This window comes from Panthera uncia (assembly GCF_023721935.1).
Source record: "Panthera uncia isolate 11264 chromosome C1 unlocalized genomic scaffold, Puncia_PCG_1.0 HiC_scaffold_3, whole genome shotgun sequence".
Taxonomy (NCBI): domain Eukaryota; kingdom Metazoa; phylum Chordata; class Mammalia; order Carnivora; family Felidae; genus Panthera; species Panthera uncia.
Genome location: NW_026057584.1, coordinates 54,266,651 through 54,282,237, shown reverse-complemented (window position 1 = coordinate 54,282,237; position 15,587 = coordinate 54,266,651). Strand labels below are relative to the sequence as shown.

The 15,587-nt window shown below is 40.5% G+C and overlaps 1 protein-coding gene across 50 annotated transcripts in view; it reads right to left on the bottom strand.

Moving 5' to 3' along the window:
- Positions 1–15,587, bottom strand: part of TTN (titin) — a 275,095-nt gene that overhangs the window by 196,169 nt on the left and 63,339 nt on the right. For 47 of the 50 annotated variants that reach the window (XM_049615442.1, XM_049615431.1, XM_049615432.1 and 44 more), the window contains 20 exons: positions 11,140–13,911; positions 10,080–10,358; positions 7,493–8,056; positions 6,670–6,951; positions 6,295–6,573; positions 5,562–5,840; positions 5,186–5,464; positions 4,780–5,067; positions 4,387–4,665; positions 4,013–4,294; positions 3,642–3,920; positions 3,247–3,525; positions 2,867–3,145; positions 2,464–2,751; positions 2,060–2,338; positions 1,649–1,930; positions 1,270–1,548; positions 873–1,151; positions 481–759; positions 82–369 (listed from right to left, as the gene is read on the bottom strand). In XM_049615442.1, the coding sequence (XP_049471399.1) occupies positions 82–369; positions 481–759; positions 873–1,151; positions 1,270–1,548; positions 1,649–1,930; positions 2,060–2,338; positions 2,464–2,751; positions 2,867–3,145; positions 3,247–3,525; positions 3,642–3,920; positions 4,013–4,294; positions 4,387–4,665; positions 4,780–5,067; positions 5,186–5,464; positions 5,562–5,840; positions 6,295–6,573; positions 6,670–6,951; positions 7,493–8,056; positions 10,080–10,358; positions 11,140–13,911 (8,394 nt within the window). The remainder of the gene's footprint in view (positions 1–81; positions 370–480; positions 760–872; positions 1,152–1,269; positions 1,549–1,648; positions 1,931–2,059; positions 2,339–2,463; positions 2,752–2,866; positions 3,146–3,246; positions 3,526–3,641; positions 3,921–4,012; positions 4,295–4,386; positions 4,666–4,779; positions 5,068–5,185; positions 5,465–5,561; positions 5,841–6,294; positions 6,574–6,669; positions 6,952–7,492; positions 8,057–10,079; positions 10,359–11,139; positions 13,912–15,587) is intronic. The other 3 variants (XM_049615479.1, XM_049615481.1, XM_049615480.1) reach the window with 3 other exon arrangements.

The window sequence follows — 15,587 nt, the reverse complement described above, 5'->3', positions numbered from 1 at the left end:
CTATAAAGAATACAAGGTAAGCGTGGTACATTTAAAAAGCAATCACAAAGAAGAATCAAGAAGAGGAAGAGAAGTTCTAACCTTTAACAGTTAAGATGCCACTGCACGCATCGTCTCCTGCTACGTTTGAGACCCTGCATGTGTAATTTGCAGTATCTTCTAATTCCAGATTATTGACTTCCAGTGACACAGTGTTTTCATGACAGACAAGTCTGTATTTTGCACTTGTAGATACTTCTTTTCCATCCTTAAACCACTGAGCACTAATAGGAAGTGAGCCAGAAACCTTGCACTCCATACGTATAGAAGAGCCCAGAACCTTATCCATTTTGGTTAATTTTTTGGTGAATGATGGAGGAATATTTTCATCTATCCAACGCAAACAGCAAAACACATCCATCAGTATGTTGCCATTTGTTTACAAAGGGTATTAAATAGTAGAAATAAGGAAGAGAAGCCAACTAGTGCCAAAATACAAACCTAGCACTCTCAGGTAGGCGTCACAGCTGCTGCTTCCAAAGTCGTTTTCCACCTTGAAAGTATACTGACCACTGTCTTGCTTCATTACCGACTGAATCCTAAAACTGGCCACGTTATTTTCAAAACTCATCGAAAAGTATCTACTGGGCACAATTTGTTTTCCATCTTTGAGCCACTTCACTTTGAGTTCTGGTGTTCCAGCCACAACACACTCCAGCGTGACTGGGTCTTTCTCAGTAACGTCAACGGATTTAGCTTTCTCTAGGATTTGAGCAGGTTCTGCAGTGAGAATTAAAAATGCAAATTAGTTGCATTGATAATTCTACGAGAACTAAGGCGTGCTTGTGAAATTGTCCCCACAGACTAAGTTCTCAAGAGAAAGGCTTACAAACCTTGCACTAAAAGGAAAGCATAACACCTCTCAATTCCTGACTCGTTCTTGGCTTGACACGTGTATCTTCCGCTGTGCCCATTGTCCACAGCCCGGATCTGAAGTGTGGCCACATTGTTCACAAATGAAATATGAACATTATCATCTTCATTGAGAATGTGATCATCCTTTAGCCAGGTTATGGAGATGGGAGGAGCGCCCGCCACGGTACTCTGAAAGGTGGCAGAAGTTTTCAAAACAGTAGTGACATTCTCTATCTTCTTAGTGAACGACGGTGGTTCTGTGATGGAATCAGTGCGAAAGGAAGAGGGATATTTGAACTTCTCCTCGTAATCATAAAATTAAAGAGCATTGCCAAATTTCTGCATGGTAGCCTGCTTCTCGTGTGTATGACTGACCTTTGAGGGAGACTCTAGTACTGCAAGAGCAGCTGCCGCCTTCATTGGATACGATGCACTGGTATTCACCAGTGTCTGAAGGGTCACATTTGGTGATATGGAGGTTAAACACAGATACTCTGCCACTCAGGGTGTACTTTTTGCTGCTTCGGATTTCCTTGTTATTCTTCAGCCACGTGACTTCAAATGGAGCGGTTCCCATCACTTCACATTCCAGCTCCACATCGCTGTCTTTCACTACTTCCACAGGCTTCAGCTCCCTGATAAAGGTGGGAGGTTCTAAGGATTCGAAAGGAAGACAGAGACTGGCTTACTCAAGGGAAGACCCAGGGCCTGGCCGGCAGCACAGCCCAAATGGAAAGGAGATCCGGTCACAAACCTTTCACTTTTAATTCAATGCTGCAGCTTGCCGTGCCTGCATCATTACGGGCTTCACAGACGTAAGTCCCGCTGTTTTCTACCCTGGCACCAGAAATTTGGAAAGTGGCTAAACCATCGATGAAGGAAATGCCATGTTTCTTAATGGCCGTTATTTCATTGCCGTCCAGATACCAAGCAACTCTGATTTCAGGAGTGCCTGTTATTTGGCATTCAAATGTTGTAGACTGTCCATTTCTCAGCACTAATACAGGGCTGGGCTTCTTAATGAATTGAGGAGGTTCTAAAGATGGGGAAAAGAGTGTGATGTTGAACATTTTTGTAAAACAAAGGCCAAAATCACTTTCTTAAGCCTCTTCCCTCCCTCCAGGAAAAGCTAGACTAGCAAGAGAGGTGTATGCAGAGATCAGACCTTTCACAAAGAGAGTGGCTTTACTGGTTGCTGTGCCAACATCATTGCTTAGTTGACAAATGTAGGTCCCAGAGTCAGCAGCTTTGGCTGAAAAGAGCTCCAGAATGGTGGAGGTGTCATCCTTCCAGACTGAGCGAGCCGCTCCCGAGTGCAACTCTTTGTTATCTTTAAACCACTTTATCGTCATGGGTGCAGTACCACCCACAAGAGCCTTTAACTGAACCCTTGCATTGGGGTTGACATCTTGTGACTGTGGCTTTTCCATGAAGTAAGGGGGTTCTGGGATGAAAGAAAAAGGAGTAAAAAGAGAAAGGCAGGTTTATTTTGGAATAGAGCAATAAGGGTGAGAATTAAGAAATGAGAGAGCAAGAAGTTGTTGATAAGTGGAGATAAAAAATGCCAACCTTTGACTGTAAGATGGCCACTGCACTGGTTGTGTCCTGCCTTATTAGTGGCAGAACAAGTATATGTCCCACTGTCTGAACCTTCCAGCTGACTGATTTCCAAGAAGGCAGTGTTGTCATGAAAAGAGAATTTGTATTTCTCACTAGCTGATATTTCTTGGTCGTCTTTGAACCATTGGATGCTTATGGGATGGGACCCAGCCACTATACACTCCAGGTCAATGAAAGACCCTTTAATGCTGTCCATTTTCTTCAGCTTTTTGGTGAATGAGGGAGGTATGATAAGATCTATGCGATGAAAAAGCAGAAAACAACAAGAAAAGTTAGGTCAACCCAGCAATCTGCATTTTCTCTGAGACTGTAAGATGTGGAGGAGCACAGGATACCCCGTTTCAATACCAACCTAATACATTAATGCTAGCTTTGCAGCTGCTTCTGCCAACATCATTCTGGACCTCAAAAGTGTATTCTCCACTATCTCTCTTTTCTGTAGAAATAATCTTCAGCACAGAGACTGTGTCACTGACGCTGATTTTGTATTTTTGGCCCAGGGTCAGCTCTTGGCCATCTTTAAACCATCTGGCTGTAATCTCCTTGGTCCCTGAAAATTTAACCTGCAAAGTGGCTGGGTCTCCTTGGGTGACATCTATAGACACAGCCTCCTCGGTGATTGTTGCAGGTTCTGTAGAAAACAAAGGGATAGGTGTGGGTTGTGAATCACTCTGCTAAAAGGCTTACATCTGCATTAGTTCCTAAAACCCATGGCAAACTTTCTGAACCGACCTTTAACTGAGAGCAATGCAGAACATCTTTGTATTCCTGCATCATTTTTGGCCTGACAGACATATTTCCCATCATGCTTGACTTCAATGCCACTGAGGTACAGACTAGCCACGTTGTTCTCAAAGGTCATTCTTATATTATTGTCTTCGGTGATTTCATCGTTGTCTTTTAACCAAGTCACCGTGATTGGCAAGGAGCCCTTCAGAGTGGCCTGGAAGGCAGCCGTGCCTCCTCGAAGGGAGCTGGTACTCTCGATCTTCTTTACAAAGGTTGGAGGTTCTAATAGAAGAATAATTCTCAATCAATGTCAGCTTTATACCAAAACTAGATTTTTTTTTTCTAAAGAAGAGTTGATTCTGCAGAAGAGCCAGTGCATCATTTGAACTGACACTAACCTCTTAAAGTCACCCGGGCACTGCAGGTGCTGCTGCCCACCTCATTGGTCACCCGACACTGGTATTCACCAGCATCTGCAGCTACAAACTTGAGGATCTGCAGGCTAACCAGCCGGTCCTGAACCAAGGTTTTATACTTCCTACCACTTCGCAGCGTTGTGTTGTCTTTGAACCAAGTGATCTCAAAGGGAGGTGTGCCTGCCACCTCGGCGAGCAACATGACATCGTATTCCTTCAACACCTCAATTGGCTTAAATTCCTTGGTAAAGTAAGGTGACTCTACAGAAGAGGAATTATTTTGAGTTAGTGAGGGAGGAATCTATGCTATGGGCCACAACTTTGGTAAACCAAGGGGCAAGGTGGACACAAACCTTTGACTATTAAAATGCTACCACAGTGGTCACTGCCAGCCTCATTTTGAGCCTCACACATATATTCACCGCTGTCTTCGATGGCAACGTCTGTAAGTCTTAGGACCGCAGTGGACTCCACAAAAGACATTTTGTGTTTGCTGCTCTCCTTAATTTCTCTATCATTTGCAAACCATGTTATTTTAATTGGAGGGGTACCAGTTACTTTGCAGGCCAGCTGGGTGGCATCTCCCTTCTTTAACAACTGTGATGGCTCTAACTTTTCAACAAACATGGCCGGTTCTGTGGAAGGAAGGAAGTTATGAAGAAAAATGAGGAAGAGGAAAGAACCTAGAATGATGGTAGCACAAAGATGTCAAGAAAACAATGCAGACCTTTTACAAATAAGTTTGCACTGCACTCCACGCTTCCGGCGACGTTGCTGACTTTACAGGTATATGTGCCCGAATCGGAGGTTTTTACTGCATAGAGTTCCAGGGAACTTTCTAAAGCTTCTTTGGTAATATAGCAGCTCCCACCAGAAACAAGCTCTTTGTCACCCTTAAACCATCTGATTTTGAGAGGAGTGGACCCTTGGAAGGTGCTCTTCAGGCAGACTGCTGAGCCAGGCAGAACATCCTTTGATGCAGGTTTAATTACAAAACTGGGTGGTTCTAAAGAAGGGGCAGAAGAAAGAATTTCTAAGAGTTAAGAGGCATGATCTAAGGGAAGAAGTCTTAACTGGAACATCGTCTACATTAGAATGAAATGCAAAGTGTCCAGCCAACCTTGCACAATCAGGGCTCCGCTGCTGTCTTTGCTTCCCACGGAATTTGTGGCTCGACAGGTGAAATTGCCTGCATCGTTCATGTCTACTCTGCTGATCTCCAGAGAGGCCGTGCCTTCCACAAACGCTATTCTGTACTTGTCAGAAGAAGCTATTTCTCTACCATCCTTAAACCAGGACACCCTCATTGGGAGGGAGCCAGCGATTTTGCAGTCCAGCCTGCAGGTACTGCTAACAACGCTATCCATGTTGCGCAGGGGTTTGGTAAAAAATGGAGCGATGTCTCTATCTGTTCGTGGCACAAGAAGAAAAGAAAGATGAGCATGGAAAAGGGCTCGGTGGTTTCATTTTTGCTCATTTGTTGGGTTTCAAGGGAACTCGTGGCACAGGTTTCTGAAGATACTAACCTAATACAGTGAATGTTGTTTCACAGGAGCTGCTGCCCACTTCGTTGGAAATCTCAAATGTGTATTGGCCACTGTCATGCAGTTCAGCTGAATAAAATTTGAGTTGGGCCACATTGTTTTTAAAACTTATTCGATACTTTTTACTAGCAACCAAAGGTCTCCCATCTTTGTACCATTTGGGCTTGAGTTCTGGGGTGCCTGTGACCGTGTACTCCAGTGTGGCTGGGTCTCCTGCCGTCACCTGGATCAGTTCTGCTCTCTCAACGATTTTGGCAGGTTCTACAATGGTATTAAATGGTTAGCATGCCGAAAAGTGCATTAAGGTTTCGCTTTAAATGGAAATATTGATTCTAAGTAAAAATGTTCCTACACGAACCTTTAACTATTAATTCCCCAACAGATGTTTGGCTTCCGGCTTCATTTTCAGCCAGGCATGTGTATTTGCCACCCAAACTAATCTGAACATCAGGGATTATCAGGACCGCAACACCATTAGAAAAGCTCATTTTGATTTTTCCATCTTCTTTAATGATCTCCTGTCCTTTCATCCATGCAACAGAAATGGGTTCTGACCCTCTCACGGCAGCTTGTAAGGTAACAGTTTGACCTGCTAGTGCAGTAAAATCATCTACTTTCTTTACAAAGGTTGGTGGTTCTAGTTAAAGAAAGAGAACAGACAAAACTTATCAATTCCCAAGCACTTTCAACACCATATACATCTAAGTGTTTTAATCTAGATTACATTTATCTTGCCAATATTGCTATCCCATGGTGTTGGCCAATTAGAAGAATATATTGAAATTTAAGAAGAATGACAACTCCATCCAAGAGAAAGAAGCATAGAAGACACACGGTTACCAGCTGACAAAATGATTATAGGAGATTATTCCATAATCCACTTTTGTTATCTGAGATTAAATGTTTACAGTGATCTCAGAATAAAGACTGGATGAAGGTCACTGGCTTTGTCCCCAAGGTCCCAGGTTAAACCAAAGGTGAAACATATTTTCAAAGATTAGGAGAAGAGAAGGCACCAGCTTTCCTTCCATGGGTTAGGAAAGCTACCTTGACAATTTATTAAAGAGACATCATTATGTTTAAGCACTGACCTTTTAACAAATGTGTTGCAACGCAGCCACACTTCCCAACTTCATTAGCAACGACACATTCATAGTCACCCACGTCTGCACTATTGAAAGAAAATATCTCCAGGAACACAAGAGACTTCTGAGAAAACAACCTGTACTTTTTACTACTCCGAATTTGCTTCTTATCTTTGAACCAGCTAATTTCAAATGGTCCAGTGCCTGAGACTTCACACTGAAGAAGGGCATTCGTTCCTCTCACTATATCTGCAGGCTCAAGAGTTTTGATGAAAGAAGGAGGCTCTACAAAAGCACGAAAGCATCGTATAAGTAACGGGTTACCAGCAATTAAAAAGAAAATCTTGTCTCAGAAACACAAAGGACTCTGAGTAAACAAACCTTTGATAACTATTTCGGCACTGCAGCTGTCACTGCCAACATCATTCACCGCTTCACAAGAGTAATTGCCACTGTCTTCAACTTTCACATCCGTAATATCAAGCACAGCCTCAGAATTGACAAAAGACATTCGAATAGTGTTACTCTCATTAAGTTCTTTGTTATTTTTAAACCAAGTAACCTGGATCACAGGTGAGCCTTTCAGCTTGCAATGGAGGCGTGCTGATTCACCTGGGAGCATTAAATAAGAGGGATCCACCTTCTTCACAAAGGATGGTGGCTCTACAGGAAGTTAACAAAAAAGAAAAAGGAAAGAGATCTGAAGCATAAACTCCACAAAAGAAAAGTAGACATATTACAACCAAAAGACACAACACACATAAAATATCTCGATGAAAGTTCTGTAAAGGTTATGGTGCACTCAATAGCTCTCCCTGTTTCCATGATTATAAAACACTTTCCCAGTCTCTCAATTAAAAAACAAACAAACAAACAAACAAACACAAAACAAGCAAACTCAACTTACACAAAATACAATTTTATAAAAGAAGACAGTCAAGAGTCGCCTAGACACTCGACGTTCTTAGAAGAAATTTTAAGCAAGCTTTGTTAATGGCAGACAGCTTTAAAAGAACAAAGTGATTTCCAAAGAAGATTGAAAACATAAAATCAAACAATGCCAGGATTTCCCCAAACCAAAACAATTTCTTGGATGAAATTATTTTAATAATAAAATGTAGGGGCTGCATTGTTTGCCAAAGATTTTCTACAGCGGCATCCTTAAAGAGAAGGAAGCGAAAGATGATATTCACGCATTTCTTACCTCTGATAGTCACTGTGGCTGAAGAGGAGCTGCTCCCAGCCTCATTGGAAGCTGTACAGACATAGGTTCCTGAATCTTTTAGTTTGGCCAGAGGGATCTCAAGCGATGCTATTTTATCTTCAAAATAGATCTTATAATCTTTCCCAGGGGGAAGTTTTTGCCCATCTTTGTTCCATGTTACTGTAACTTTTCTGTCTTCGTCTACTTGGCACTCAAGGCGGATCTTCTTATTGATAGCTGATTGCACAGGCTCCAATTCTTTAATGAAACGCGGCTTGTCGATTATGATTAACTCAGCTTGGCAGATGTCAGCTCCAAACTTGTTAGAAGCTTTACAAGAATAAACTCCTCTATCTTGAACTGTAAGATTTGAGAGTTCTAAAATGTGTTTGTTTTCTGCATCTGAAATCTTGCGGTTAGGGGAAGGTGATAGTGCAGCGCCGTCTTTCTGCCAAATGGTTTCAATCACGGGGGTCCCTAACACTGTGCAGAGGAACTTGGCTGTCTTACCCACAAAAGTTGTAATGGACTTAGGTCTGGAGTAAAAGCTTGGTGGATATGCCTCTGCAAAAGAAATTTTTTCAACGTTACATTTTGTCTCCATGGAAGCTCTTGTTGTAACTTAATATTCTAAGAAAGGGAGGAGATGAGTTCTATATTTAGATAGACATGAGACATTGTTTAAGATAGGATAATAAGATGAAAAGATCTGTCCAAGGAAAGGGATGAGTGAGTTCTTTATACAGGAGCGAGACAACACTTTATGTCTCTATTAAAGGAAAGAACAAATGTTGCTTTATCTAGCAGCAACATCAACTTAATACAGTTAAAAGATTTGTCCACTTTAGTAGTTGATTAGTTGTCTGAATTATTTGATAGGTAATTCAGCTGATACTTTAATTCTGTAAATTAGAAGACTGTGTAAGAAGATAAAGAAAATGCACTTGACTCTTCTGAAGAGTAGGGACATTCATTAAGTGATAAGAAGATCAAGTTAGTGTTGTGAAGTCTCTCTAACCTTCATGTCAACCATCAGCAACTCCTTAAATGGCCCAACTTTGAATTCATCCCCTAAATCATTTCAAACTTGTAAAAATATTTACACCAGTAATTTCCCATTTTCATTCTGCACTTTGAAGGAAGCCTTTCCAATTAAGAAAAAAATCTCTTCCTTCTTTTGCTCTTGTTATTTGAAAGTTCAGGTATCGGTCCTGTTACTGAACTGGCCTAATTTGGGAGAAGAGGTTTTCAAAAGTGTCCTTAAGAATACTGCCATTAGTTGGTTGCATGGAGACTCTTTGATCACAAAGTGAAACCAATAGATGGGTTATCAGGGATCTGGGTTTCAGATTTTCTGATATGTAAAAGAGTTGCAGAGGTGAGGAAGCTACAGGGAACCCTGACTTTTCCAAGTCAAAGAGATGTGCTGTTTTTGCCTTTCCCCTTCATGCTTCTGTTGGAAAAGACCTGGGACTGTCCCTCCCAGATATTTAATGCATAGCTTCTCTCAAAAACACAGGTAATTGCTACCTAGACCCTAAGCCATAGGTTTTTTTTTGTTTTGTTTTGTTTTAATGTTCATTTGTTTATTTTAAGGAAGAGATAGAGAGCAAGCAGGGGAGAGGCAGAGAGAGAGGGAGAGAATCCCAAGCAGCTCCGTGCTGTCAGCACAGAGCCCAACATGGGGCTCGAGTTCATGAACCTTGAGATCATGACCTGAGCCAAAACCAAGAGTCAGATGCTTAACCAACTAAGCCACCCAGGCACTCCTCTAAGCCATAGTTTATAGTCATACTTTCCCTTGGAAGGAGAAAGCAAAAGAGAAAGACAGAGACAAAGAAAAGGAAAATGCTATACATTTTCTTTCTTTCTTCTTTAATCTTTCTTTTCTTTCTTTCTTTCTTTCTTTCTTTCTTTCTTTCTTTTTCTTTCACTAATGAGGGAATTCAAACACTCAATGAGCATTAACTACTCAAAAGTTATGCTGTTGGTCAATTAGGAAACTGAGAACAGAATATTTATATAGTTGCCCTTATTTTTAAATTAATAATAAAGCCTAGGGTGAGAATCCTAGTTTGTAGTCCTGTATTTTTATTAGGATTTAACTTTCATCTTATGATTTGGATTTTTTCAGTTTGTAATTCTGTTCTTAACTGGTTAACTGGTTCCAAATGATTAAATACATTGGGAATTTATTTTTTAGTGGCACCAAAGTGTCCTGAAATTTTTCATATTAAGTGCCACGCCAGGCCATGAGGAGTTATCCGAGGCATTTCCACAAAGCTAGTCATTTTTTAAAATAGAATGAACAAAACAACACCCTAAACCAAGCTTTCAGGTGCCACTGGTCACTTGATTCCTTGATGTTGTTTTCAAAATAATGTATTTTTATTTTTTCTTTAGTTGCTCTTAGAAATATGACTCTAAATCATGATTTCTTGTCCCCCTATAGACTCTGCAGTACCAAGCCACTGTATTATAACTTGTCTATTGGTCTCTCCAGTTGGTAGGACATCCTGCACCTGTATAAAGAACAAAACAGGCAATGGTATGAAATGGGACAAGCACCTCGATGTATGTCATTTACCTGTCACAGTTAGGGTGGCCGTACAGCTGACACTGCCGTACTCGTTGGAAGCTTTGCAGGTGTATTCGCCACAGTCAACAACCTGGGTTCTCAGGATTTCCAGGCTGGAGACGTAATTTGAAGATCGGATAGAACACTTGTCACTTTCATAAATTTCTCGGCCAGCTTTAAACCACTGGAAGCGGACATTGGGGGCAGTGTGGATCTCACAGGTGAATTTGGCCAGGTGGCCCAGAGCTACCTCCAGGGGCTCGATTCTTCTCCTGATCACTGGGGCGGCTGCAAAGGGAAGCAGAGTCCATTAGCATGCCTCCTTAACAGGCACACCAGTTTTCTTCTAACTTCTGTTGCTGTTAATGAAGGAAAACAGTTGAATTTGATGAGATGGATTGCAGCAGTTTAAGACAAGTGACTGGAACGTGAGAACAATCATTGAAGGTAAAAGAAGACAATAAGTAGCTTTTAACATCTTCAATCATTACTCTGCAGTGAATTGTGAAAAAAATGATTAAAAGGTGATGCTATGAGCTTACATGCATAACAACATGATGTACTCTAAATATACCATGCTGGCTAGGTACACTGTGAATAGCATTTCATAATGTGATATACTAAATACAGTGATGAAGTGAAAACAGCATCAAAAAAGAAGTAAAAATACGAAACACAAATGGACAATTAATCATGGTTATTTTGAGTTTAGGGATTAGACTGGCAATTTCAGAGGAGCTAGGTGTTCACTGACAGCTTTTATTGCATGTTATTAAAGTATTCTGAAGTAAATATAAACTAAAAAAACCTGTTGGTATTATCAAACATATGAAAATACGTTTTATTTTAAAAATAAATAGCAACATGGAGATGATGATGTACTACCCTGTAAGGCAGTCAGGAAAAAGGAGAAGAATTAATAACCATGATTATGTCTGTGATGTCATTCTTACTCTACACAAATTGCATCCTGGCAGAGGCAGGTAAGTGAAAACTCAGTGATGAAAACTAAAACATTACGATTCAGTGATTGTTAGAGCGCGACCCACTTCATTCTTAAAAATCCAACCTCTTTTGACCACAGTGAGTTTTGCTGAAGTTGCTGTGTGTCCATGTTCATTCAAGGCCTCACAGGTATATGTTCCTTGATGTTCTTCTGTATTTACTTTGTCGATTACTAGCATGTATGTATTTTGATCTTGTAAACACTTGAACTTTTCATCTGAACGCACCAGTTTGCCCTCATAATACCAATTCACCTCTTTGGCATTTGTTATGGATGACGTGAGGTTGACAGGGTCACCTTCCTCCATAGTAGTGTCCACCAAGGGCGTGTGTATGACAGGACCATGTTCTTGGACTAAGCTACCCTCATCTTCCTGTACCTCTTCGATGCCAACCTCCCTGGTACCACTTCCGGGGGACTTTCCTTTTTCCTCTGATGGGTCTGGTGTCTCATCAGGGATAGCAACTGAAGCAACCTCATCAGGGACAGGTGTGGTATCTTCAACTTTGATCTGACTTTCCACATGGAAACAGCTGACCTCTTCCACAGAGACGAGATATTTAGATTCGACTTCGGGTTCTCTGATTGTTTCGACCTTCTGTGAAACTGAAAAAGGACCCATTTCTCCTTGCAAGCCTGTTTTGCCTCCTTTCTGGATTCTGGGATCCTCAGCTGTTAAGATGTTTATTTCCTCACATATAATAGAGCACAAAGCATCCTTAAGTTCCGTTCTCAAGTTAGCCATTTGAGGATCAATGCCTTCAATAGCAATGGTTAATTCTTCCGTTAGCGACTTCACCGAGGTGATAAGGTAGGTGCACATAATGCGTTTGGGCTCTTGGGTGAAGTTTATGGCCTTGATCTCCACCCTTTCAATGTTTCTTAACCATTCAGAGAAAAGACTCGGTTGCTCACTGGCCACTGCTGCTTGCAAAGCCCTGCGGATCTGAGTTTTGAGGTTTAATCGTTCTTCTTCTGGAATTCCAGAAAGCAAACTTTCCTTAGAAAGAGTGTCACTTACCTGCACCTCTTGCACACCATTTATCACCATGGGCTCTTTTTTACACTCACTGGTTTGGTTCAGGGGCGCTGCCAGGTTGTCAGAGTGCTCTTTGAGCAGTACCTGCTTTTCCTCACATGCTAGCGGAAACCTTAGGGACTTGCCTTCCTCAGTCCTGGCTGCAAAATCTTGCACTGCACTTTCCAGTTGATCTGTACTTTCCATCAAAATTTCACCTTCTGAGCATGTGTGTTCTGAAGGGATCTGGGGCTCACAGTTGACCTCAGAGATTGTGATGTCAAGACCCTTGAAACTTTCCATGCTGCCCTCAGCTAAGCTCTGACTCAGGATGAGAGCACTTTGTTCCTCCTGCTTTTTCAGAATCACTCTTTGCTCAGTATCCATTGCAGATACTGTCTTTTCTTTTGGTAAAAGTACTTCCTCAGCCACAGAGGTTGGATATGAATGGACTGGAGCTTCTTCGATTGAAGATTGTGGATAACTCCCTTCAGGTTCAGCTAATAACGTTTTCAGAGGCTCCACTGGTAATGAACTAATTTCCTCTATGGAGAGAGCACTTGGGAAGACTTTTTCAGTATCTGATAGGACCCCCTGTGACTCTTGCTCTTGAGGCACTAGAGTATCTTCTTTGGGGAGGGTTTTCTGGGCCTGGACAATCTGCAGCTGTAAACTGGGAGACCGTTCCTTGATAGACTGAACATGAAGAGTCCCATTGATGGAAAGGAGTTCCCTGGTGCTGTCTGCATTAGGCATATTCTGCTCCAACGTGACTGTGGATTGCAGTTGTTCAGCCACTAAAGTAACTTGGCTACTCAGTTCTTTGGTTTTAATCACATGCTCATAAGAAAGCTGCTGGTTTTCTTCTGCAATTAAAGCAGCTTTCAAAACAGTATCCTTCACAAAAGCTGCAATTTCCTGCTCGGAGTCAAATGCCTCAATGGCAGGATCCTTTAACGACATCGGTGGAAAATCTTTAGTAGCCTCTGGCATGGGCTTTGCTTTACTGGGAGCATCAGTCACATCTGGGTCTTCCAGAAGCACGAGAAGCTCTGCAGCACAGGTGGACTCACCCCACCTATTCTCTGCTTTACAGACATAGAGGCCACTATCTTCCCTCTGAGGGTCATTGACAATGAGCGTCCCGGAACCATCAGGATTATGAATGATGGTGTAATAAACACTGGTGTAAAGCTGTTTGTTTTCTTTGAACCACAAGACAGTGGGTGCAGGCTCTCCAAGTACTGTGTACTCAAAGATGGCAGGGAGCCCCTGAGCACAGTGAATTGGTTTGAACTCCTTAACAAAGTAAGGAGGACAGGGACCTTCAAACTTGTCCAGAATTTCTTCCACTGGTTCTGGTTCTGTCTCTTTGTGCCCCTCTCCTTTGGAACTTATTTTTAGATAGGCACTGCATACTGTCTGTCCGTATTCATTACTGGCAATGCATGTATACTCTCCCTCATCCTCAAATTTGGTGAACAGAATGATCAGACTATGATCATTGCCATCGAAAACAAATTTGTAGTCAGCAGAAGGGATTAACATCATTCCATTGAAGAACCACTGAATTTTAGGCTTGGGAATGCCAGTGACAGTAACAGACAGTTTAGCCACATCCCCTATGCTTATTTCAACATTTGACACTTCTTTGATGAAAACTGGAACATGGCCTTCCTTTTGGGAATCAAATTTCGTTGAATGAACTGGAGGTTCAGACAAAAGTTCAAGTGTTTCCTTTCTATTAGATAATTGAAGGCCAGAGCTATTGGTTTGGAATCCTTCTTCCTCAGCAGACAGAAGAAAACTAGAAAACTCTGTATGGGGAAAAATTATTATTATTTTATTATCAGCTTTACTTAACAACAACAAAAATATAGAAGTCAAAGAATTATGTACCAGCTGATGGCCTTCTTCTGCTTTATTCCTGGAATCGCTAGCGTATCTTGAGATTTACCAAAAAGCACATTCCTAATTTTTTAACCTTAGCTCATTATATCATATTATATAATTATAGATACTGTACTAATGCAACTTTCAATCCACATCACTTGGGTTAGAGTTTACAAATTTTAAAGCTGTTTTATGAGTTCCTCTTTGTGATATAAGGTTTGGAAACCTGCTGCCTCTATATTTATAATAAAAGAATCCAGGATTATTTAAATCAATTTCTAAAACAATCCAGGATAGTTATTTACATTTAAGAATTTTCTTGAGTTCAGAATGATATCTATCTTCAAATTGAAGACCAATGATTTCCAAAATAAAACATCTATGTTTCAGTTACTGCTTATAAACTGAAGCTACTCTTAAAAATAAGAGGCTACAGAAAATGCTTAATTTGAATTTGTAAGAGAACCACCTCTTTCAGTTACTAGAAATTCAGGCCTTCTTTTGCCGTGTAAATGGCCATATTATTTTAACAAAGCTTTTATAATAAGGCTTTTGTTGTCAAGAAAATGGGAGAAGGAGAAATGAAAGAAAACAACTCCAACATTAAAAACTGGATTGTACTTTATTGTGTGAGAAATACCTACACACCATTATGGAACAGAAAAACAAAAAAGTGAACAACGGATATTCTTTAAACAGGATCATGGATGACAGGATGAAGGGCTTAATTTGATAACAAGGAATTCAGCTTTTCATTAAATCTGTTAGGAATGTAGAACAGCTCTGTTGTTAATTGTTTCATTACCTTCCTCCAAAGAAGTATTATTATTTTATTAATTCACTCCCTTTGCATCACATGGAATAGCCAGGCCTTAATTCCTTTCTGTTCTGGTGTGGAAGCATTAGAAGTCACGACTCTAGTGTCTGTTGGCTTTAAATGTACTGGCAAACATTATCTACAGCATGTACACTACATACTTGGTTATTTATTTTTTCAATTAGTAAGCCAGAAAACCATTGACTAATTTCATACACTAATGGTCACCACTTAACTTTACATTTAATTTGTAACGTATAACTGATGTCCACTTTCCCTTCACTTGAACTCCCAAAATACCTGGAAAGGGAATGAGTGTGAATATAGTTAAATTACCCCAATTCACTAATATGTTGAAATATTTTCAGTTGTTTTCCCTTACTTCTAATATGGTGTTTTGACCATAAAAAATACAATAAATAAAATTCAAATGTGCTCAAACATGAAAGGTATAGTTAAAAATACATGTAGTAGTAGCAGCTAATAACTATGTCTAAACTCTAGTATACATAATACAATGAATTCTTTATCCAGCATCAGGGAAATTAATATTTCAGGCATTTAAGTTATATGCCATTGACTCAGAAAAAAATTCTATTTAATTATCTACAACAATAAGTAAGCCAAGACTTATTTTTCTTTATTCGTCATTGTTATTATTCTGAATATCCTCAAGTTCAATGCATTTGAGACTAAAAATTGTAATAAGCAAAATCAAATTCTTCCTGTCAATTTGATAAAATGTTCTTTCCTTTCCTTTCCTTTCCCTTTCCTTGTCCTTTT